The following is a 25565-nucleotide window of genomic DNA, read 5'->3' on the forward strand; positions in this document are numbered from 1 at the left end:
GGATGATCAGATAACGTTATGATAAGTCATGTGATCTTATTGTTTCATATATACAATATTCTACCCGACAACAAGACTGTCGTAGTTAGACGTAGTTTTGACCTGAGTAATGGTAAAATCTACATCGATGTGATTACTGTTCAGACACCAACAAAGTAGTATTTTATCACGAGAGGTATTACACTACTTTTTATTATCTCTCATACACAAATCTGACAATCCCCCCCCCCCCGAGTCATTTCTCATCCATTTTTTTCATTGCTCACGTTGAAACAATGCATTCAAGAAGTTGCACTGTGATCAAAAAGCCTAAAATACAAAATCATACGATCAATTTTGTGCATAAAAAAGTTAGAGTCTAGACACAAATGTGTGTACCTTTAAACTCTACTTGTGAGAATGTGAAACATTTAAACTTAAGTGTGACTTTGACTTTTGACTAACGGACATGGGTCTAAAATGAAACACATAACCATGACGTGTTTGACTTTAGTGCTAAGTAATTTTATAATCCTTCCATGCATGACAAAGCTACAGTTTGGACACAAATGTATACATTCAACCTCTAAGTGACCTTGACCTTTTAGGTGGTGATATGGGCCTTAGCAGCGACACATTGTCAGGAGATGGTAGACACTTGGGCCAAGTTATTTAAAAATCCTACTATGAACAACAATGTTACAGTCCGGAGAGGATTGTGTACATCCTTCAAATTATAGGTGTGACCTTGACCTTGGACGTAGGGACATGGGTTTTTGACCTGAGACATTGACGCCAAGTTATTTAAACACCCTTTGATGAATGACAGAGTTACAATCCAGACACAAATGTGTGTACCTGTAATCTCTAATTGTGATATCGTGAACCTTCAAAAATGTAAGGGTGACCTTGACCTTTGAAGAAAGGACGTGGTTCTTGGATGTGACACAACGTTGTGAAATGGTTAACATTTGTGCCAAGTTATTTCAAAATCCCTCGGTGCATGACAAAGTAATAGTCTGGACACGATTGTTGTGGAAGTGGCGACGCACGGACAGACACACGGCCATGAGCGTTAGCCGTGACACATCGCACTCACAGGACAGTAATTATGTGGCTAGAGGGACAATAGGTAACTGTCCTTTCTCTTTGATGTCATTCATTCCGTAATGCTTTTATGTGGCTATTTTCTTTTGTGTGACTAAAAAGACCAAAAGGGAGAACAATAGAGTAGCCACATTATCACTGTCCCGTTAGAACGTCCATTTTGATGTGGTAAAAATTTGTACCAAGTTGTTTTAAAAACCTTCAATGCATGAAAAAATTAGAGTCCAGTCACGAATGTGTGTACCTATAAACTCTAATTGTGATAAGTGAAATTTCAAAATGTTAGTGTGACCTTGACATTTGAGGTAGGGATGTGATTCTTGGACATGACACATCGTCTTGATGTGGAAGACATTTGTGTCAAGCTATTTTAAAATCCCTCAATGTATGACAAAGTTACAGTCCGGACTCAAATGATGTGGGGAAGCACAGACAGACGGGACCTTGCCATTTTAATATGCCAGGGGGGCATAAAAAACTAAATTAATCTTAAACATTTACTTCACAGGTATTATCTCCTTAACAAAACAAATAAAAGTGTAAGAAAATAATTTATTATCAAAAGTTTGCAGGATTGTACAACATGATATTAATAGAACAATATATACATGTATATATATATAAGTTTCATTGAAGCACACTGAGAATTATGAAACAAAGTGTAGATAACTATATAAATGAAAAGGCACCGTACGTTTCCATGCAAATTACAACATGCCTTTATATTCACTCTTAATTTTCATAATTAGTTCTCACTTGTTTACATTTTATATAGACTCAATATTTTCCAATACAGTTCATAATTTAATGCTTTATTACTAGTTGTTTTTTTTTTTTACAAAATTTAATTTCAATATTATCACATCATAAAAAAATCTCCATCCAATCTCTATCTGTTACAAATAAATATTGCATTTTTTCAAAAAATCAGATTAAAAAAAAAATAAAATATTGCAATTATTCAAGGAATGGTAACATGTACATGTTTAATGTTAGTGACCTTTCTTTCATAGCAATAAATACTAATTATCTACATAAAATTATAGTTAAAGAACAATCAAAAGTTTAATCATACTTATATATCATACCTGAGCATAGAGAGTGATATAATACACCATATTAACATATTAGCACTGTTTGTAAATCATATAAATAAACTGAGATTCAAAACAGTCTTTTGCAAACAACAAACATAACTAGGAAGTCATATAATATTAGCAATATAGTGATAACAACAAAGTTAAATTAACATGTATATCAGAAATAACCTTCAATAATATCTCAATATTTACAATGCCCATGCTCCAAAAAAGTCAGTGCGCATTATACTGTACACAAGTAAGTACAAATTCAGTGCGCATTATAATGCACACAAGTTAGTACAAATTCAGTGTGCATTTTGATGCACACAAGTTAGTAAAAAGTCAGTGCGCATTATAATGTACACAAGTAAGTACAAATTCAGTGTGCATTAAAGTACACAAGTTAGTACAAATTCAGTGTGCATTATAATGCACACAAGTTAGTAAAAATTCAGTGCGCATTATAATGTACACAAGTTAGTACAAATTCAGTGCACATTATAATGTACACAAGTCAGTACAAATTCAGTGTGCATTATAATGTATACAAGTTAGTACAAATTCAGTGACACAAGTTAGTACAAATTCAGTGCGCATTATAATGTACACAAGTTAGTACAAATTCAGTGCACATTATAATGTACACAAGTCAGTACAAATTCAGTGACACAAGTCAGTACAAATTCAGTGTGCATTATAATGTATACAAGTTAGTACAAATTCAGTGACACAAGTTAGTACAAATTCAGTGTGCATTATAATGTACACAAGTCAGTACAAATTCAGTGTGCATTATAATGTACATAAGTTAGTACAAATTCAGTGCGCATTATAATGTACACAAGTTAGTACAAATTCAGTGCACATTATAATGTACATAAGTGAGTACAAATTCAGTGTGCATTATAATGTACACAAGTTAGTACAAATTCAGTGACACAAGTTAGTACAAATTCAGTGCGCATTATAATGTACACAAGTTAGTACAAATTCAGTGTGCATTATAATGTACACAAGTTAGTACAAATTCAGTGTGCATTATAATGTACACAAGTTAGTACAAATTCAGTGCGCATTATAATGTACACAAGTTAGTACAAATTCAGTGTGCATTATAATGTACACAAGTTAGTACAAATTCAGTGTGCATTATAATGTACACAAGTTAGTACAAATTCAGTGTGCATTATAATGTACACAATTTAGTACAAATTCAGTGCGCATTATAATGTATACAAGTTATTACAAATTCAGTGACACAAGTTAGTACAAATTCAGTGTGAATTATATTGTACACAAGTTAGTACAAATTCAGTGCGCATTATAATGTACACAAGTTAGTACAAATTCAGTGTGAATTATATTGTACACAAGTAAGTACAAATTCAGTGCGCATTATAATGTACACAAGTTAGTACACATTCAGTGTGCATTATAATGTACAAAATTTAGTACAATGCATAATGTAATTTTTAACTACTGCATATGTCCAGCCAAGCTCAACAAAAAGTTAGGCAAGTATTGTAGGGCAAGAAAAACCTTTCCAAGATGTTATATTTCTGGAGTGTAAAATATCAGGTACTGTGACATTACCTTATGTAGAATATTTGTCATGAAAGAAAGACCTATCTAATAGATAATCATGCAGAAACTTAGAGAAAATAGATAATTATGTACATGATGTAATAAAAACATCATAATTAAAATAAAAACACTAAAATATAAGTTTGACTATTTGTGTAGTTATTGCTAAATATTATGCATACAGGAATGATGAATCACATTATAAAAATATTTATCACTACATTTACATGTATATTGAAACACTGCAACACGACTTTTGCAACCAAAAAAGGAAAACAAAAACTTAGTGGGCATTTAAAGAATTTGTCAAAATGTAATGAATTATAAATTAAAAATAAATCAATCACAAATACTGTAAAATTATGTTAACAATTAGTTATACAAAATGTAAAAGATCAAAGTCCAAATCTGTGTAAAAGTTTCATAACACTTATGTTTCCAGGAAAGCACTGTAAAATAAGTCTGTGGCAAGCTTTTGTAACAATTCTGGGGCATTTAGAACTTAAATATACATGAAATGAAACCCATGCATTGTCAAATGATATTATTATTATTTAAAGCAAATACAGCAAAATCATCGAGTGACATGTTGTTTTAAGATGATGTCACAATCCCTGCTTTTATAAAGAGTTGATGATGTCAGGACAATTTATGCAGGTTATACTACAACCAGCAATGCCATATGATCATGTAATATTTGAACAAGTATTGCAGTATATAATAATATATTACTTATATATACAATTACTGTAATATAAAGACTTTATCTGTTGGTAAATACAGGGGTATAACTGGCAAACCTTATAATGTGAGTCCAATAAATTAAAAAAATTTGACATTGGAACGAAGGCAAAAGAACACAATATTTGTTAAATTATTCATATTTAGACACCTCACTAAAATGCATGACTATAATTTAGTTCTAAATACCTTAATAAAAACTCCTATACAAAATAATGACAAAATTAAAATTTGCATAAACAATTCATTTCCTTGTATACTAACATATACACAAACACTTCCGAGAACAAATTTAAGTTACATAAATAATAATATCAAAATACACAATGTATAATATTAGCATTGTTTCTATATTGCAGATCAGTTTCCAAGACTTCAATTAAGTTGAGTGTTGTCATGAGTTTCAAAATATGACATAAACGCACTTGTAGTAAGATGATGCCAGTTACTGTAGTTGTTTCACTAGTAACACAAACAGTTTCCATGGTTACCAGGGTACACAAGGATCATCACAATACTGTAACCATGTCTCTAAATGTCCTGAATTCACCTGCATCAGGGCAGTGTATGTAGTCAACTGAAATAAACACACATACTGACATTATATAACTCTTCTACACAAAAAAGTTAAAACATATTCACTAAAGTCTTGGTAAAGATTTTCACGTAAAGTAAAAGACAATATACTCAATCATCAGAAGACAAACTGAAAGACAAAACTGACCATTGCTGGTATATTTCTCCTTTTTTTCATTTAGAAGAAGAAAAAGAAGAAGAAGGTTTATTTTTCACTTAAACTACAAGTTTCTTGTAATTTAGAAAAGTTTAAGTGTGCAGTAAAAAATTCAGGCTATCAAAAATCATGTAGAAACTCAATGCAAATTGCATGCTGCTTCAATATTTGGTTTGAAAAATTGTATGAGAGCTATATTTAAATAATAACAAAGCAACATTTATGTTTTTACAGTAAGGAGAAGTGAGAAATAACATAATCAAAAGAACCACCATAGCTGTACCTTATTAAGAACTGGTTTTGAAGACAGCATATTAAACAGTCCAGCTATACCAACACCCTGTAAGAAAACACATTGTAAACTTAATGACAAACATTTCAGAAATATTTCTGGTATTTTTAAAGTGTACCATAAACCAATAAATAATCATGTTTTAAATTAAACAATAATAGATCATGCTTTAATCAAATAAACATCTGATTTATTCAGCAAGATGAGAATCTATCTCTCGTAATTAGCACCTGACCATGACACTATCTGTATATGCAAAGCCAAGAACTATCAACATACTCCATAACAGTTTTCTCAACAACTGCTGTATAATGATATAAACATGAAAGTGAAAAAACAAAATTCTGATGCTTAGTTTTATTAAGAATATAACATTAAAATATTTGTATTCTAGTAACTTGTTTTACTTACATTTTGTGTCATATTTCTCATACATCTATTAGCCGGTGTTCTTCTATCATCAAGAAAAAATGGTGCTTTCCAGTGATCATAGTTAGTCTCCAGTATATACCAGCCACCTGCCTGTGACATCTGCCAGATATCTGTACCATTTACTTTCCTGTTCCTGGTAATTACACATGCCTACAATAATATACACTTCATACTAAGATTGTTCCTTAACCAGTTTTAACAGCAATACGGTACTTCACTACATCCAAATTAGAACTATAAAATGCTAAGAAGATTATATGTACAGCAATACCTTGTTTTGCTTAGATATAGAGATATTAATTAAGCAATTCTAGTAGCCATCCGAAAAGCTCAGTTGGTAGAGCATTGGACTGTGCATCCGGTGACCTGGGTTCAATTCCGGGATGGGGCAGGTCATTTTTGTTGTGATTGAACATGAAATCCTTTCTACGGTTATTTGCACTGTACCTCTGCTCTTGCATGTACAGAAGAAATCAGTTCCTTGCAATAGTGAAGGCAACTAGTACTGGTAAAATGGTCGACAGCCTTCCAAGGAACGATGCGGTGGCTGAACTGTGCTCTGGTAAACACAATGTTGCTTACAGCAGTGATCTGGAGTGAAAACTACCAACACCACCACTACCACAATTCTAATAATTATAACAATTAACCATTTATCAGTATATGATTCAGATACAGTTAAAAATTGCTGATAAACTCTTCTAAAATATTGCCTCCTGAAAATAACACTACATATTTTCTAAAGTTATGTCAAGCATTACCTGCCCTGTCTTGTTCCCGCCCAATATGAAGTAAGCTGGGGCAATCATTTGTTTAAATGTCAACATATACTTGGCTTCATCAAAACTCTGTGCTGTTTCCATGGTGTTGCGTGTAAGGAATCCCATCCATGTTCCTTTACCAGTGAGGATGAGATCTATGATTCCTGTACATTATAAAAATTATATCAAATCTTTTGAAAATTATAAAGCATTTATTGCTTAGTACTGGTTGGTTCCAGGAACAATTTTAAGGGTGTTTCAAAAAGCTTATAGCTTTCAACACAATCAAACTAAAATAAATTTGTATAAACTAACGACAATATTAAGTATATTTTATATTAAATATCTATAAAAAATATATCTTATAAAATACATACCTCTATATCCTCCATCAATATTGAATCTTTCATTCATTGACAGTGTAAACTGACCCTGTAACAAAATGATAGCTGATTTATACCTGGACTCAAAAAATTGATAAAAACACAAAATAAAATAAAAGCTAAAATTTAGGTTTTAACTATAAACTACAAAGTAATACAGCAGGATTTTCCAAGGCATTTCAGACACTTATATGGATGTACCAACAATTTTTAAATTTCTATTCTTTGTGAATTAATTGATCTATACATGTACCTTTCAGATTTACACTATATTGAATCACACATAAACCTGTAATAGGTTTGTTAATTGAAATTTCATTTTATGAGGAAACTAAGCTAAAGTATTTTGTTGATTGTTGAGCTTTAACGAAGTTTGAAAAATTATACTTAAGTACAAAAATTTAATGCAAATCATAAGACATTTCTTAAACTTAAAAAAATATACATACAGGTGAGACGGCAGTCAGTATACCAACATATCCAGCATAGTTGACAGATTTAAACACTGTTTTACCAGCTCTCTGCCAGACCAGGTTGACAATAGCAGGTCGCAGCTTCTCTGTTATATACCATGTCCTGTTCTTAATATCCCATCTGAAATATACAATACTAATTCTATAACACATGATAATTCATATAATGATAACATGACATGTTTATAAAATACAAATGCAACTTTCAAATCTGTTTATGATTGTTATAAGATATGCTAAAATTGGCTGAATTTTGAAAATATAACCTTAAAGGTTAAGGTCATTCAGGGGCCAAGGACCTGATGTTATACATTTGTATTTCAATGTATCATCTAGACGTTATATGGCACTTTTTAAGTATAATAGCTCAGCTTATAAAATAAAGATGCTATGCCCAAGTTAAAGTTGTCTGCAGACATGTGCCAAAAATGGGATAAGGGTTTTTTTAAGATGGCCCTCTACCTCGTTGTACAATAAGACTGGACTAAATGAATTTTCCCACTACAGGGCATAATTATACTGTGCTTTGTGAAAACTACAGCAGACATGTATGTAAGCTCATTTACAGCTGTATGTGCAACATGTATAACCAATCCAAATTTCTTACTTTCTACAGCCTCAAAGTAACAGCCTTACACGCTGATAAACTTACATGGATTATCATTAATGACATTCTATAAATGCTACAATCATTTTGAAGGAATAACAGAAATTTCTTGTTAATGTCAATCAACATAAAAAAACTTTACCAATGTTAACATAAATCATTACCCCATAAACAGTCCAAAGTCTAGGTTTCTGGCATGATACAATTTTCCTGTTGGACTTTGAGCTATCACAGATGTACAAACCGTAAAGATCTCATAAAATATATTGTAGAGGGTTATCTCCCCTGAAACATAAGTACACACTTGAAGTTTTTTTATTTCAATGAGATAAACAGATGAAAGTAAACAACACTGTAATAGAATATCATTATACAACTTCATACATACTGTACATCTCCTGTAAAGTAATTCAAATAGAGCACCTTTGCCTTTCATCTAGCATTTCAATTATAATGGTAAAATACACCAATAAGTTCAGTAATCTTAAACATTTTAACATAGATCCTCTCGCAGCACTAAGCTTTTGATCAAAATCTAATAATGAAATAATAATTAAAAGTATTGTAAGAACGAAATACTGATATTGTATACACTCACAGTCATATTCATGCCTATTATAAAAGTAACACTTTGTGTTGATAGGCTGAGTTTTTTACATCTGGTTGGATTGTTTGTTACATTATTTTAGTTGATTGTATACTGCTAAGGTCAGTTATGTAACAAGTATTGCCTGGTTCTGCACCAGAATAAACTTGTTTTATCATGTTCCTTCAAATTTATCCAAATATATTACATGTACTTGAATCAGTAGTACAGGACACATTGTTTTAAACCACAGCATATGTAATGAACATATCTCAAACATAAATCAAACAACACTGGATTTAACACTTACATTATTGAGTTAAGTAAAAATGGACAAGCCTTTTGATATTAAACACTGTAAATGGTGCTTATGTAACCATTAATGAAATAGCTAGTCTGTTGTGATTCTGTGTTTAATGTTATTGAATATTTTGTACATTTGAAATGAAGTACAACTGTATAGATGTTATGACTAAGATATATTTCATCAATCTACTAATCATAATAGATAAAAATTGTATTACCACAAAATATATAATTATTGACAAAAGAATATTTGTATCACCAGTGGCTTATCCACAATGTCACTTCCAACAGCTTATGTCAAAGTCATAACCACACTGTGATAAAAAGTAGGAAAAATCTACTTTTAGTCTTGTGACTTTGACCCAACTAACATGAAAACTTATCCAGGGTAGAGGGTTCAAGCTTCAGGACAGTACTAACAGAAACAAATATTTATGACATCAGTCAATAAATATAGGAGCTATGAGACACTAGTAGAAAGTGTGACATGGTGAACAGTACAAAGGCTGAACAAACAATCAACTATACACTCTGTCAAAAATTGTTGCATGAAAAACATAAAACAACAAGAGCCGGTTGAACCGGGTGATGCTCCCCGAATAGGTTTTGGACACAGAAGATATACCTCTTGTAGTGTCAGAGTTATGTCACAGACAAAGTTAAAAGTGTAAAAACAACCAAAATGTTGTGCACAATACATTGTCTCAATATGGTGATCATCTCTGTGAAATTTTGCTGCAAGGTCATGCTGTGACCTTGACCTTCAAGGTAGCAACCCAAATGTTGTGCACAACACATTGTCTCAATATGGTGATCATTTCTGTGAAATAGTTTTAAAATCCAACTTCAAATAACGAAGTTATGAATCGGACACAATTTTGCTGCAAGGTCATGCTGTGACCTTGACCTTCAAGGTAACGACCTAAATGTTGCGCATGACATGTCATCTCAATATGGTGATCATTTCTGTGAAATAGTTTTAAAATCTGACTTCAAATAACAAAGTTATTGGCCAGACACGATTTTGCTGCAAGGTCATGCTGTGACCTTGACCTTCAAGGTAGCGACCCAAATGTTGCGCGCGACATGTCGTCTCAATATGGTGATCATTTCTGTGAAATAGTTTTAAAATCTGACTTCAAATTACAAAGTTATGAGCCGGACACGAATTCGGGACGTACGTATGTACAGACTGACGGACGGACAACCCGACGACTATATGCTCCCTCGGAATTTTTCGGGCAGCATAATAAGTGTAGTTTAGATTGTTCAGGTCATGATTTAACATGATGAATCTGTTCCATTACCTATTTCAATGCCTGTAGCATTTGATATTCCTCTTAGTTCATCTTGGAATGGTTGTGGCAATGCATCAACAACTAATGGCTGAAATAAACAAATGCATGTATAACATAAACAATTCTGAACTTAACAGTACATATATGCAGCAAGATGCAAGATGCTCTATAATAACAAGTAAAACAATCTATACGAACAAGATTCTTGAAACTACCATTCATAACTTCCCATGAGATCATAGCAAAAAGTAAAAATCTTTACAATTACAGACTATATCATCTGGGGGAACATATTTCTAGAACACCATGCCAGACATTGTTTACCAATGTGCTTCAAACACTGGTCTTAAATGCTCCACATTGTTTACCATTTTGTTTCAAACAGTGATTTAAACTGCTCCACATTGTTTACCATTTTGTTTCAAACAGTGATTTAAAATGCTCCACATTGTTTACCATTTTGTTTCAAACAGTGATTTAAAATGCTACACATTGTTTACCATTTGTTTCAAACAGTGATTGAAAATGCTCCACATTGTTTACCATTTTGTTTCAAACAGTGATTGAAAATGCTCCACATTGTTTACCATTTGTTTCAAATAGTGATTTAAAATGCTCCACATTGTTTACCATTTTGTTTCAAACAGTGATTTAAAATGCTACACATTGTTTACCATTTTGCTTCAGGCATTGGTCTTGAATGTTAGAAATTGTTTAGCACTGTGCTTCAAACACTGGTACTGTTAACTGTTTTGCTTTGGACTCGGGTGTTGAATATTTCACATTAGACATTTTGAGCTTCAAACAAAAGTACTAAATGTGATAAAATACTTATTGAATATTTGAACCAATTCTGTAATGCCCTAACACTGTAATTTTCTGTCTTTCCTACATGCTCTCATTAATTGACTTCTATGAAATTACAAGTTATTTCTAAATTTCATAGCTATAATACATCTTTGACAATAAGAATTATCATAAAGGTAAAAGTAATAAAACATATAATGATGATAAAACAAAAATTTAACTTACTCCAAGTAAATCTATAAAATAAATCACTTCTTTTGCAATAATCCCAAATTCACCAATAAAAGTTTTGAAGGCATCTAAAATGGTTCTGATCTGAAATAGAATTACTAGTATCTGATTATATTATATATATATTTTTTAAGATTATAAATCAAATTCTCAATATCACCTCATATATCCATAGCTAACATGATTTATTTATTTATTTATATTGGGTTTTACGTCACATCGACACAGTATATGTCATATCGCGCAACCAGCTTTTTTACAGGTGGAGAAGAGCTCAGGTGCCCTTCTGTGCATTATTTCAGGCACTAATGGCCACCTGAGTAGAACCACCGACGTTCCGTAAGCTAGCTGGATAGCTTCCTCACATGAAAGAATCCAAAGTCCCTGTAGGGATTCGAACCCACAGCGGTGAGGGGCAAGTGGTTTGAAGTCAACAACCTTAACCACACGGCCACAGACTCCCCAGCAAACATGATACTTCAAACTGAAATCTGAAACCTTACAAGAGACATGCATAAAATTATCATTTTTTATAACTTATCAGGTGGAACTATAAGAAAATGATGGCAGGTTGGGAGACTGACACATACACTTACTTTCATTCATCATGAAATGGAAACATACTCTGTTATACTTGAAAACCAAACTTGTAACACTTCTGAGAATAAAGGGCCGGCAAAATCTGATTTTGACTTACTTGTCCCTTTTTATGTGAAGCATTTTTTAACTTGTCTGTATGATATTTAGGTAGTTAATTCTTGAATATTTTCACTTGTCCGTACAGGCTGTGGGACAACCTGGGCAATACGGACAATTGATTTTGCCACCCCTGGAATATCAGTTTCTGTATTTTACCAGACATAAAAAAAAATTCATAAAGACCTAGTTCTAAGTTAATGTCAGTGTGTAATGAGGTAATTATTGTCAGTGTGTAAAGAGGTAATTAATGTCAGTGTGTAAAGAGGTAATTAATGTCAGTGTGTAAAGAGGTAATTAATGTCAGTGTGTAAAGAGGCAATTAATGTCAGTGTGTAATAAGCAACTTAATGTCAGTGTGTAAAGAGGTAATTAATGTCAGTGTGTAAAGAGGTAATTAATGTCAGTGTGTAAAGAGGTAATTAATGTCAGTGTGTAATAAGGGACCTAATGTCAGAGTGTAAGGAGGTAATAAATGTTGGTGTGTAATGAGGTAATTAATGTCAGTGTGTAATGAGGTAATTAATATCAGTGTGTAATGAGGTAATTAATATCAGTGTGTAATAAGAGACCTTATGTCAGTGTGTAATAAGGGAATTTATGTCAGTGTGTAATAAGGGACCTTATGTCAGTGTGTAAATAGGTAATAAATCAATTTTCAAGCAACCATAGGTCATAATTTCCTTTTGAGAGTAATTTAAACAGCACAGCTTTATCATTAAAAATATTATAAATAGTTAACAATGTTATTATAAAAGGAGAAATGTTATTGCATGTGTGTTAGAAATTTGTGTCATATACAAATAAAAAGCTATTAAATCTGACATAAAAATATGTATTACAGGCTACCTCATTTTTCTTATCTGAAGCCAGCTGATTCCATCTTTGTGAGGGTGGTAGGTCTAGATTTATTACATACTCTGGAACTTTAAGACTGAAATAACAACGTCATATTACAAGCATATCAAACAAAAAAACTCAAAGAACAAATTCTGCCTGTACAGAACAATACTGAGTGGGGAAATGATATTTAATCTAAGCAAAATATAATTAAAACAGCAACTGTCCTGGCTTAGATGCTACCTACACTCAGCTTTGTCAATTTGGTATTATGAAGTTTCATGCTGTTACATAAAATTGACTCAAATATAAATAAGCTCAGGACAAAGTTAAGAATGAAAAATTACAATGAGCTTAAATCTAACATTGTCAAGAATGAAAAATTACAATGAGCTTAAATCTAACAGTTACAGAGGGCAATAACTGCAAATTTATTCAAAAAGAGAGTTATAACTTTTTGGGCACTATATATTTTTTTCATTTAATCAGTTTGATATGTTATCTTCTGCAGACATAAAGCTTTAAGGTTTATGGAACTGTTAATTACTCACTGTGCTTTAGGTGGGTATGCTCCTTGCACACATGTTTCTGTATACTGTAAAAAAACCAATAACAACAAAAGTGATTGATAGTATACATGTTCATGATGAAAATCACAGCTTCTCACTAAAGGCTTGTTAGGAGAACAAAATATACATATATATAAAATGTTTCCATATTTGCAAAGTCATCTTATACAATAACATTAAAGTATTAGCGGTTGGACACAATGTATAGTCAGCTAGGTTTAAATTATCATCAAATCTAATAAATTTTATGACCATTAATTGAACTTAAAAACTATTTCAGATATCAAAAAAACAAAAGATTCAACTAAAGAAAAATAGAGGCTGAGCAGTTATAAATTAATTCTGATCAATGTTTAGGTAACAAAGAAGATAAAGAAAGACAAATAAAATCATATTTTTTGTGAGTTAATTTTACTTTAATACTGATCTCATAATGTCAGATCTAAAATACAATGTATCATGCTTATGTCATGAAACTGACTTTGATGTGGAATTGACTTCATACTTTAATTTATAAACATATGTATAAAATTCAGAATATTATCTTTGAATACAATTATGTGCTTTGTTTTGAGTCAAGATTAAAGTTTATTAGAAATTAGGTACAGATCAACATATAAGGAATTCTACATGCACTTACAGGTGGAACTTGGGCCGCCACTGAATAGATCAAACACATCAACAAAACCAGGTACATTTTAATCATTATCTGTAAATATACCATGTCAGATACATAACATGTCAACAATTAAACATATTTGTATTCTAGATTTGCTTTAAACTATCTCTTTTAAAGTGGAACAAATCAATGTTCAGGAAAGCAAGATATACATGTATTTGGCATATCTTATAACAAATGATCAAACTGGCATATGGATGCCTCCTCTCTGTTGTATACCAGCCAAATGTGTCTTAAAGTGCTGTGACACTTAAATTAGTAATAGTCTAGAGTAATCATTTGAGTCTTGCTGAGTTTAATTTAACCAGCTCTGCCTAAAATATATAATATGTATAATTTATGTCTGCAAATGGTCATAATTACATTAGTATAATGATTATATCACAAAACCCTGATAATAATTAATATACACTAAACCATTTTCAATGAAATCCTGTGAGTAGTGAAGGCCCTACACTATGAGATGTCATAGTAAAAATATTTTAAAATACCAAAGCTAGACTGTTCTGAGTCAGAATCTTACTTATCTTACTGTAGAGGAGAGATAATTTCATTAATTTGCGTTTGCATAAAATACATACGGTAGTCGAATGATTGTTTCTGAATATTACAGTATTTTTAATTTTTTAGGTCCAAACATTATCTACTACTTCATTTTGTTATTTAAATTCTTAAACAAATATACTCTCAAAGCATAACAAATAAAAATGAAACTAGTTAAATGAACAATAAAATATGATACATACAAAATTTCCGGGGTCAGAAAGGTTATAAACCAGTTCATACTCATTTTCACGTGATAAAAGTGAAAGTAGAGTACAAATTAAAAGTTGACGAAATAAAAAAAAATAGTTGTATTTTTTTTATCAGAGGGTGTATCATTCGATTACAATTTTCGTTTTTTCGAAAAAATAATTACATACTTAAAGGTGCTTCCTTATCAAGATCATTCTGAGTGTAAACTATTCGCGTTCTCGCGTTGACCGACTTGTGTAGTTTTTCGTTTATTGCACTTTCTTCATTCAGACGCTTGATAGGTAGAGACGTGTAAAAATTGTAACTTGAAAGCTTGGAGTTTTATCACTTATACAGTTAAAATGTCTCAAGTAGGTGTTTTCATATTTACTCACCTCAAAAAGAAAATTATCATACGTTGAAGGTCGCCAGAAACCGAATATTTTAATGCAGTAAACTCTAAGAAACAAATAAATAATGTATCTGTGCGTCAGTGTCTGTAGGCGCTCATTAGATCTTGCTCAATTTTGCCTTATGCGATATCTTTAATTAATTATAAATCATATTTGGATTATCACACCTTTCATATCACTAGTGACACTTTAAGAGTTAATGAACGAATGAGTTTTAAATTTATATTTAAATGCAGATTGATTAGAAGTATTTTTATTCCATTTTTACTGTAAACGTCCTGTGAATTTATATTTTGAATGCATTATGTGCATTTATTCACGAATTCGAAAACCTAGCTAAACGCCGTTTTCCGGGGGCAGCACGAAATACCCAAATATACCCAAATACACCCAAATATACAAAATATTGCCCAAATATACCCAAATATACCCAAATATTGCCCAATAATACTAAAAATAAATGTTTTACACTAAAAAAGTGCTGTTTTAATCATGAATACAATATACACTTTCACTAAGATATAATCAAACATACCCAAATATACATTTTCCTATTGTTTTGAACCAAAGTACAGTATATGTACTCCATTAAAGCTATTTTAAATAACATGGACATTTGTATATGATATGTAATTTCAACAAAATTACACCTTAGAAATGTAGACAACAAATATCATAACTTGAATTAAAATTGCAAGTACATTCATAATGAACTGTATTGTAGATAAGCAAATGTCACAACTTTATTTTCTTACAACATCTTTAAAACTGCCCATTTCAACGGAATGAATGAAAGCTTTAGCAGGCTATAAGTCATATTATTTTATAAATATTTATTTATTTCTCATTATAATCTATATTTTATACAGACAAAAATAAATATTGCTATATTTGGGTATATTTGGGTGTATTTGGGTATATTTGGGTATTTCGTGCTGCCGTTTTCCGGTACATTCTGTACATAGCTCTGGGGAATTCACCTAGTGGAGTGTAATAGCAAATTCAATGTTTTCGGCCTTTTTTTAAATTAAATTGAAATAAAACAGTTTTTTCTTTATACGAAAATAATTAAATATCATTGTATGAATAATTCCATACAAAAAATAAAGTAAATACACAAGTTTACGCAGAAAATAACCTTATATATTATGGAAGATTCCACTACGTCTGTTTTAATTTTATTGATTTTCATTATCAACAATTTATTTTTTGAAAAATTTGCAATAGATATTAAAGGAATATTGATAATTTTCAAATACATCAATTTTTTTCACCTTAAACGGTAAAATAATGATAGAAAAATAGAAATATCATGTATCTGTGTTATGTACTTCATTTGGTGTAATTCCCCAGAGCTAAATCTGTAACGTACCGGAAAACGGTGTTTAGCAAGGTTTTCGAAAAGGTCAATACCATTTTCAAACTTCTTGTAAACATGCCAATAGCGGGTTGGATGAGCCATTATTGGGTCACATGTTATAATGATTATGAATGGTGGTTTTCTCAAAACATGAAAAATCTATCACATTGTTCCTGAACAAGGAAAATATTACACAAATATCCCGGTGTAACCTAAATTAAGTGATAGAAGAACAAATGTCAATGGCATTTTCAATTAATTACAGTAATCTATAATTATACTTGATATAATTTTACTGCAACTATTTTAAAGTTACTTAAAGTTGATTTCTAACTAACTTTGTGTAATGGTTCAGCAGTTGCGAAATAATATGAAATTAATACATTTATTTAAATGGGAACTGTAAATGTTTTTTACCTGCAGCCACAGATAAATGTATTAGCTTTCAGAAAATGTATTACTTTAATGCATTTTGTTTGATTTTTGATGAATAAGACTAAGAGTTACTTGCTTGTACTAGTTCAAAGTTTAGCAAGCATGCATGATATCTTAACTGGCTAGGAAGTTGCCTATCTCTTGTATCTATGTCATTGGTAATATATTTTATATTAGAGCAATGCACATGAACTGGTTAAAATGCATGTCACCTAAAATATGTTGGGGGGGGGGGAGGATTAACTTGTCCAGGATGAGGTGACCAAAAAAAGGGCCAAGTTGACCAAGGGACCAGTTGACCTGACATTGTTGATAAATAGAATATCATGTGGAAGAAAGGGGTTTCATTATGTTGTATTATTAACTGTTATAAAATTTGAATAGTAAATGTCTTCATCTAATAAACTTGTTTCTGCAGTCATTTAAGTAAATCCCATCATAAATAAATCACCATTTAAGGTTATTCTTGTTATTTTCAATATATTTGTCTGGAATAGATGTGTTTACCCACTGTGTGTGTTCTAAATGTATAATATTTTCAAAGTTGAATGATTACATCATACTTCAGGTACATGAGTTTACTATGGGTATGACATGTGAGGGATGTGCTGGTGCTGCTAAACGAGTTCTAGGAAAACTAGGAGGTATGAATTAAAATAAATTGACTTTTATGTATGGATTTAATATATGTATAATATTTTACCAAAATGAATATGAAGTACTCAATGTTAAATTACTAACTTGCTCCTCATCTCTGTCTCTGGGTTGAAGTCAGTGATACTTTGTCTGAGTTTTTTTGTTTTTTAGCACACAATAATGATTGCCTAGTAAATTTATTTTTGAAAAATTGAGAATCCTTCCACTGCAAAGTTTCCATTATTCTTTTCAAAAATTAATTTCTTTTCAAATTTGGCAAATGGAAATGATAAATATTTAAGTATTTAAAAAGATTTTTGTTATTTTTTGTCAGAAAATGGTATTTTTATCTTTATTTTAGCATATAGTAAACTTGAGATATGCCATTTTGTAACAGGAGAAGATTAATGCATGTTTGTGACCATCTTTATCTACAATGTCTTAAAACAATAATTATGTCTTCCTAAACAGATGGTTATATATTATTAAAACTTTGCTAGAATGACCCTTATATGATCCTCAATGAAATATTTATTCCTAGATATGTAAGATGCAGGAACTATAAATCAATCTGATAAACAAAATTGTAATAATTCTTCAAAAATAAAAAAATAGTTACATAAAATTTCAGATAAAAAAATAGTTTGTGTTACTTGTTTTAATTAACCTGACATAGGAAAACATTTGAATTCTTTTCTGAAAGAACAGGGCTTATTAGGTATTTGGTAGCATAGCAAAAAATACAGTCAAAAACTGTTATAAATCATGCACCTAGGATCAAAAATAGCCCTGTATTGTCAGAGGTCACATTTTAATAAGACTTTTATATGGTTAACTTTTTTCCCTGAAACTGACAGGCCTAAAGATATGATATTTGGAATGTAACATTTTTAGGGAACCTATACAAATATTTCATAAATCATAAAATTCATAACCCTGAAGTGCTACCTTGGATTTCACTTGTGTTACAAAACTTATACAGGAAAAGAAAAAACAGAAAGAATCTGCTCCTGGTAAAGGCTTAGGGCTCGGGTGTTTTGTGTATAACATTGTCTGTATTGTCATTCATGTGGACCAGTTCTAAAGTTACCAGTCAGTACAAAAGTTAGTTATAAGCCAGTACAAAAAGTTTGGGGCCAGTATTCTGGCATCATTTCACAACTGGTTGTTTAAAATAACTAAATCCTCAGGAAACTTATACATGTACAATATTATTCCCGTAAAACATTTAATAAAAAATGTTGGCCTAACTATAGCTGTACTATACTGGTAACAGTTATTGGTCCAAATAAGCATCTTGACTTTGTAAAAAAAAAACCTTTGACAAAGTCATCATATATATATGAGGCACGACGCGAGAAAACCGGTCTTAATGACATTTTTTTCGAAATTTGGTTTTTCACATATTATTGTAGAGAATTTCTTTCTGAATATGACGGTGAAAACCGTTTTCAAATCAAAGGGTTAGTTATTTAGATATACCAATTTAACGAACGTCATATATTTGATCACTTTGTTAGCAAATGACGTCGAAAAATTAAATTTTGACGTTTAACGTTGTTAATTGGAAAATTAAAACGGCAATAATATTTAAATCTTAAGTTCACTGCATCAGTATGTTTAAGCTGTAAAGAAGTTAGTAATTAAGTTATTTAAACTATAGACTTCCCGCTTATTTCGATTTTAGCGTTGCTTAGCAACGTTATAACAACGCCCATAAGCGAGTCATACATGGCGCAAATAATTGTTTTTTCAACCATTACAACACTATATACCTTTAATGTGGACAAAATTATTCATCATCTTTACGGGAATTTTTCATACTATATACTGCTTGAAAAACAAATATATATTGAACGGGAAGGTGGGTTTTAGTATGCCCGGGTCACATAGATTGAAATGAGACAAATTTTTAGGTAAATACCAAAAGAAATAAATCAACAAAAGTATATAAGTCTACGTTTAACGTTTAATACTTATGAAAAAAAAAACATAGTTAAATAAAAAAGTTCTCTTTTTCTTTATAACAGTTTCTTTATAACAGAAGCAATGGCCGTATATTTTAACAACAACAGTTTTGGATATTTAAATCTGCACTTAGCTGTTATAACAGTGCACCTTAATCACTGATAATATGATTAACTGTCTTGACAGACGAACACACGCACACTTCGCGACACTGCTGACATTCCCTATGCGTAATAACGCTTGGACGGACACATGAACTGAACCGGAATCCTTGTTCTTTCAAGACTTGAATCAGATATTCCTCGCCTTCAGGTGTTATTTTGCCCATAACCACACCCGGTGTGTTCGACTGGAACCGGAAATTTTCTATCAATAGAAAAATGATAAATATTAATATCCGTAATGAAAAATAACGCAAACTTATTTCCTTATATGCTTTAATAAATAAAAAAACAACATTATTCGGAGCACATTCACAACTCGGTAAGTTAAAAGAACGGAAGAGCTTGGACAGTTTTTAGAGCATGACAGTAAACTTGGTCACATGACTGATTTTCATCAACTGTAAATGTGTGTAAATTATTTATGTTTTTGTAAAATATTACTATCCGTACATATAAATCTAATTAAACCAGAAAAAAATGTTACAGAATTTCACATTAAAGTGTATTAGCTGGATATATGTTGCGAATTCCCTCTGCATAATATTTTGCTCCGAAACATTTTATGCTGATCACGAACAATATACATGTGGAGACATTCTATGTAACAACAATTTCTATTAATATGTGATTACACAACCTTTTTCCTTACGTTTTTTTCTGTTTTTTTTTAAATTTTATTAGCTCACCTGTCACAAAGTGACAGGGTGAGCTTTTGTGATCGCATTTCGTCCGGCGTCCGTCCGTCCGTCCGTCCGTCCGGCGTCCGTCCGTCGTCCGTCGTCCGTCCGTAAACTTTTGCTTTAAATGACATCTCCTCATAAACCACTGAGCCAATTTCATCCAAACTTCACAGGAATGTTCCTTTGGTGATCACCTTTAAAAATTGTTCAAAGAATTTAATTCCATGCAGAACTCTGGTTGCCATGGCAACCGAAAGAAAAATCTTTAAATATCTTCTTTTAAACAACCCTAAGAGCTAGAGCTTAGATATTTGGCATGAAACATCTTCTAGTGAGTGTCTACCAAGTTTGTTCAAATAAAAGCCCTGGGGTCAAAATTGGCCCCGCCCCGGGGGGTCATTGATTTTCCCTATATGCATATAGTAAAAACTTGAAAAATCTTCTTTTAAAGAACCCAAAGAGCTAGAGCTAAGATATTTGGCATGAAACATCTTCTAGTGAGTGTCTACCAAGTTTGTTCAAATAAAAGCCCTGGGGTCAAAATTGGCCCCGCCCCGGGGGTCATTGATTTTCCCTATATGCTTATAGTAAAAACTTAAAAAATCTTCTTTTAAAGAACCGTAAGAGCTAGAGCTTAGATATTTAGCATGAAACATCTTCTAGTGAATGTCTACCAAGTTTGTTCAAATAAAAGCCCTGGGGTCAAAATTGGCCCCGCCCCAGGGGGTCATTGATTTTCCCTATATGCATATAGTAAAAACTTAAAAAATCTTCTTTTAAAGAACCCAAAGAGCTAGAGCTAAGATATTAAGCATGAAACATCTTCTAGTGAGTGTCCACCAAGTTTGTTCAAATAAAAGCCCTGGGGTCAAAATTGGCCCCACCCCGGGGGGTCATTGATTTTCCCTATATGCATATAGTAAAAACTTAAAAAATCTTCTTTTAAAGAACCATAAGAGCTAGAGCTTAGATATTTGGCATGAAACATCTTCTAGTGAATGTCTACCAAGTTTGTTCAAATAAAAGCCCTGGGGTCAAAATTGACCCGGCCCCAGGGGGTCATAGATTTTCCCTATATGCATATAGTAAAAACTTAAAAAGTCTTCTTTTAAAGACCTAAAGAGCTAGAGCTAAGATATTTAGCATGAAACATCTTCTAATGAGTGTCTACCAAGTTTTGTTCAAATAAAAGCCCTGGGGTCAAAATTGGCACTGCCCCAGGGGGGTCATTGATTTTCCCTATATGCATATAGTAAAAACTTAAAAAATCTTCTTTTAAAGAACTCAAAGAGCTAGAGTTTAGATATTAAGCATGAAACATCTTTAAGTAAATATCTACAAAGTTTGTTCAAATAAAAGCCTGGGGGTCAAAACTGGCCCTGCCCCAGGGGTGTCATTGTTTTTAACTATATGTGTATAGTAAAAACTTTAAAAATCTTCTTTTAAAAAACCCAATGAGCTAGAACTTAGATGTTTAGCATGAAACATCTTCTTATGGGTGTCTACCAAGTCTGTTCAAATAAACAAATAAAAGCCCTTGGGTAAAAATTGGCCCGGGGAGGGGGGGGGGGCCTATATACAGGTGAGCGACCTCAGGGCCATCATGGCCCTCTTGTTATTTGTTTGTTTGGGTTTTACGTCACATCGACACAGTATAGGTTATATCGCGACGTTCCAGCTTTACTGGTGGAGGAAGACCTCAGGTGCCCTTCCGTGCATTATTTCAGGCACGAACGGGCACCTGAGTAGAACCACCGACGTTCCAGAAGCTAGCTGGATAGCTTCCTCACATGAAAGAATCCAAAGTCCCTGTTGGGATTCGAACCCACAGCGGTGAGGGGCAAGTGGTTTGAAGTCAACGACCTTAACCACTTGGCCATGGACGTTTAATTTTATTAAGTATTTTAACAGATAGAGCTTATTACTCTTTAAGGATCATTTATACAGTATCTACATTGTCTTCATAATATAAAGTTAAACTAAATCGAAGAAGAAAATAAAGCTTCTTGTAAACAATTAAAGAAACAATTAACATTTAATTTTTCATGTTTAAGATATTTTCTGAGTCTGGAGTTCTGAGTTTCAACATTTGCATTTAAATAAGATAAACATATGTTACCTTAAACCAATAATTGGTTTGAAAAATCCCTCTAGAACGGGTTTCCATTGTCGCCATGACAACTTGGGGTAACATACAGGCTGTTGGTTGTAGATGACATCTCTTTAACATGGGCCAGCTGTTGAAGTGTTTCTAAATCATGCCACCGGAATTTAATCTTTAGATGTGCGAACCCCGTATCAACTAAACACCGCGCATGTCCTTAAAAGAAAATTATTTTTTTTGTAATATTGAAAAGCCTTAATTACCTGCTGCGATTTGAAGTGCTTTTTAACAATACTACAGTGTTCATGATACATATATTTTGTATTTTGTCTTAACCAACGCAACCAGCCCTAAAATATAACGAATGCTTGTTAAAATATAGTCCAATAAGTAATTAATTACACAATCTATACACAAATTAAGTCTTTTAACTTTAGAGAAAATAGTAGGACCAAGTTAAAAGACTGATATTTTAACTGTGTACAGACTTGGTAAAATGATAGTAAAATCCCTAAAATGTTAAAGCACTGGTATTTATTTGCTTTCAAACTAAATATACTGGTGCAGCAGTACTGGTATTTGTACTGATACTATATGAGTTGACAAGTAGTGGTTGTAGTATGTTAGTAGTATATCCCTAGTACTGATATATATCTGATTGTATAAGATGGTAGTTTAGAGTATATATTTAACATCTTGTCCCTTATATCATTGTAAATATTTTGCTACAAAATAAAAAAAAAATCAGGATAAACGTAAGATGGACTGAGTCACGTGTGGCAACACTACGCCTTATGCACTCATTATATAGATCACGTTCCAATAAAATTACAAAAAGAATATCCTAAGTAAAACATAAATTTGAAGTTTTTAAAACCACGATTTTTGTAATCACGGCCATAGGAATCATGATATCGTCCGAATAAAAATCACATGCATTCTTTTAAATTCTTTAGTGTATTGAATCTTATAAAAAATACGCTTGGAAAAAATTCAAGCATGGCAGATATTTGTTTAAATTATTTATAATTGTATTGCTACATTATTGTTCTTTTCCTATTATTACAATTTTTTCTATTATTACCTTTTTGTGCGAGAAGAACTTGGTCGTTGCACTAGTGTCACATTTTTCCACGTCTGAATAATCAAAGTCAGTATCTCTCGAAAAATCTGTTTTGTGAGTTGATAGGTGTTCTCCCAAAATAATCAGAGTAGAGGGATTTCAGATCTTATGAATGACAAAAAAAAATAATGAATAAAAAACGGATATAAAAAGTTGGCATCAGCCAGGATACGAACTCGATTTACTTGAATGTGAGGCCACAGCATTATCCACTGAGCTATTCTCTCAGCAATTCTTAAGCATGCTAATTAATCAATAAAAAACAATATTAAATCTAAAAAAATTTTTTTTTCATTCCATGATGATGGACATATATTATTTTATTGCTTGCATATTCTAAATGAATTATAGAAACATATTCTAGATGAATTATGAAAAAGAGTATTAATGTAACTTGCGGCTGATTAGCAACCTAAATTTAGATTAGCCTATAGAACATGAAAGCAAATGGTAAACCCCTACAATACAGTAGACTTAGATCTAATTAAGATCAAAACAACGTAAATATATTCTATATAAAGGCACCGATGTACGTTGCCGATTAATTTATTCTTGTGTATTTCAAAGCATACTAGTCTTGGTGTACTGTGGATATACAGTACAGTACAGTAGTGAGTACAGAACTGTAAACGTCAGTGTTAAATTACCAACAGTAAATATTTATCAATTCGATGCTCTGATTAATAAACATGATATGTTTTTGTTGCTGTTTTTCATAAATTATACATTATAGACACTTACTTCTAACTCCTCCTCCATCATATAAACTTTTCTGTGAATCCTAACGATAATACACTTAAAAACAATAACACACGATAAAAAGCATTTCCGTGTTTACATGTGTATACGCAATAAGAGTGACGTCATTTAAATCGCTGTAGTGCACATTTATTGTAGTGTCATTAAGACCGGTTTTCTCGCGTCGTGCGTCATATGTTGTTGCTTGCTACTTTAATGACCTGCCATGAGCTGTGACTTCTTGTAATGTCTTACTATACAGTCAGATACTCAAACATTGTTTAAGTGGAAGGTGGCAACATATATACATGCCATTGTTACTGTAAGAACAGATGATATAAAGTTTACAGTGCAAGTTATGATATGGTTAATACAGTGTAATTTGCTGTTGAAGGGATCCCATTGAGGTCTTTTGATCTTACTGGCCTAGAGATTTTTAAGTCTAAAAACAAAGTTATCATTATAGGATATCAGTAAGAATTAAATAACTTTGTTATCTGTATATGGTCTAATAACTTAGTTATTCTTCTTCTTCTTCCAGTACTGTACATAAACCACTCTGGGGCATTAACATACAGTATTTAGTATAGGCTTTAATGACTTGGTTATTGGTATAGGATTTAATAACTTTGTTATAAGTAAATGATTTAATAACTTAATTATCTGTTTAGGGTTTAATGACTTAGTTATCAGTAAAGGGTCTCATACTTACATGTAGTTATTAGTAAAAGGTCTAATACTAGTAACTTAGTTATCAGTAAGGGTCTAATAACTGAGTTATAAGTATTCTATAGGATTTAATTAATAACCTTAGTTATCAGTATAGAGTTTAATAACTTAGTTATCAGTATCATATAAGTGTCAAATAACTTTGTAATCAGTAAAATGTACAATAAATTAAGTTATTAGTATAAAGTCTAATAATTTAATTGTCAGTATAAGGTTTAATAACTAAGTTATATATGTATAGTGTTTATGTTTTAGTTATATGTATAGGGTCCTATAACTTTGATATTAGCATAG

At 31.7% G+C, this 25565-nt stretch overlaps 1 protein-coding gene and 1 long non-coding RNA gene across 5 annotated transcripts; both read right to left on the reverse strand.

Moving 5' to 3' along the window:
- Positions 1 to 4961: 4961 nt before the first annotated feature.
- LOC132721328 (acid ceramidase-like) lies at positions 4962 to 15440 on the reverse strand. 4 transcript variants are annotated; one of them, XM_060705615.1, is made up of 13 exons: positions 15317 to 15440; positions 14148 to 14216; positions 13490 to 13533; positions 12948 to 13032; positions 11397 to 11486; positions 10374 to 10452; positions 8339 to 8459; positions 7544 to 7688; positions 7089 to 7143; positions 6712 to 6875; positions 5930 to 6100; positions 5510 to 5566; positions 4962 to 5070 (listed from the first exon to the last, which is right to left on the reverse strand). In XM_060705615.1, the coding sequence occupies exons 2-13, from the start codon at positions 14211 to 14213 to the stop codon at positions 4981 to 4983; spliced, it is 1167 nt and encodes a 388-aa protein (XP_060561598.1). In that variant the 5' UTR covers positions 14214 to 14216; positions 15317 to 15440; the 3' UTR covers positions 4962 to 4980. The 4 variants fall into 4 exon arrangements, with proteins under 4 accessions (XP_060561598.1, XP_060561596.1, XP_060561597.1 ...); XM_060705613.1 differs by lacking the exon at positions 15317 to 15440 and adding an exon at positions 14933 to 15030; XM_060705614.1 differs by lacking the exon at positions 15317 to 15440 and adding an exon at positions 14710 to 14737.
- A 3664-nt stretch (positions 15441 to 19104) lies between these two features.
- On the reverse strand, positions 19105 to 23497 carry LOC132721330 (uncharacterized). Its single transcript, XR_009624449.1, has 2 exons — positions 22697 to 23497; positions 19105 to 20099 (listed from the first exon to the last, which is right to left on the reverse strand). It is a non-coding gene; the product is annotated as an uncharacterized LOC132721330 (long non-coding RNA).
- Positions 23498 to 25565: the final 2068 nt, after the last annotated feature.

The sequence above is a fragment of the Ruditapes philippinarum genome, unplaced genomic scaffold (assembly GCF_026571515.1).
Source record: "Ruditapes philippinarum isolate M1 unplaced genomic scaffold, ASM2657151v2 ctg4996_1_1_1_1, whole genome shotgun sequence".
Classification (NCBI taxonomy): Eukaryota; Metazoa; Mollusca; class Bivalvia; order Venerida; family Veneridae; genus Ruditapes; species Ruditapes philippinarum.

What these genes read in the sequence shown, in the direction of transcription:
- LOC132721328 (XM_060705612.1), bottom strand. An exon ending in GCATACCCACCTAAAGCACA is followed by an intron (nt 13,033 to 13,489) that starts GTGAGTAATTAA and finishes TTGTTATTTCAG; the next exon opens with TCTTAAAGTTCCAGAGTATG. An exon ending in TGCTACAGGCATTGAAATAG is followed by an intron (nt 8,460 to 10,373) that starts GTAATGGAACAG and finishes CTTATGTTTCAG; the next exon opens with GGGAGATAACCCTCTACAAT.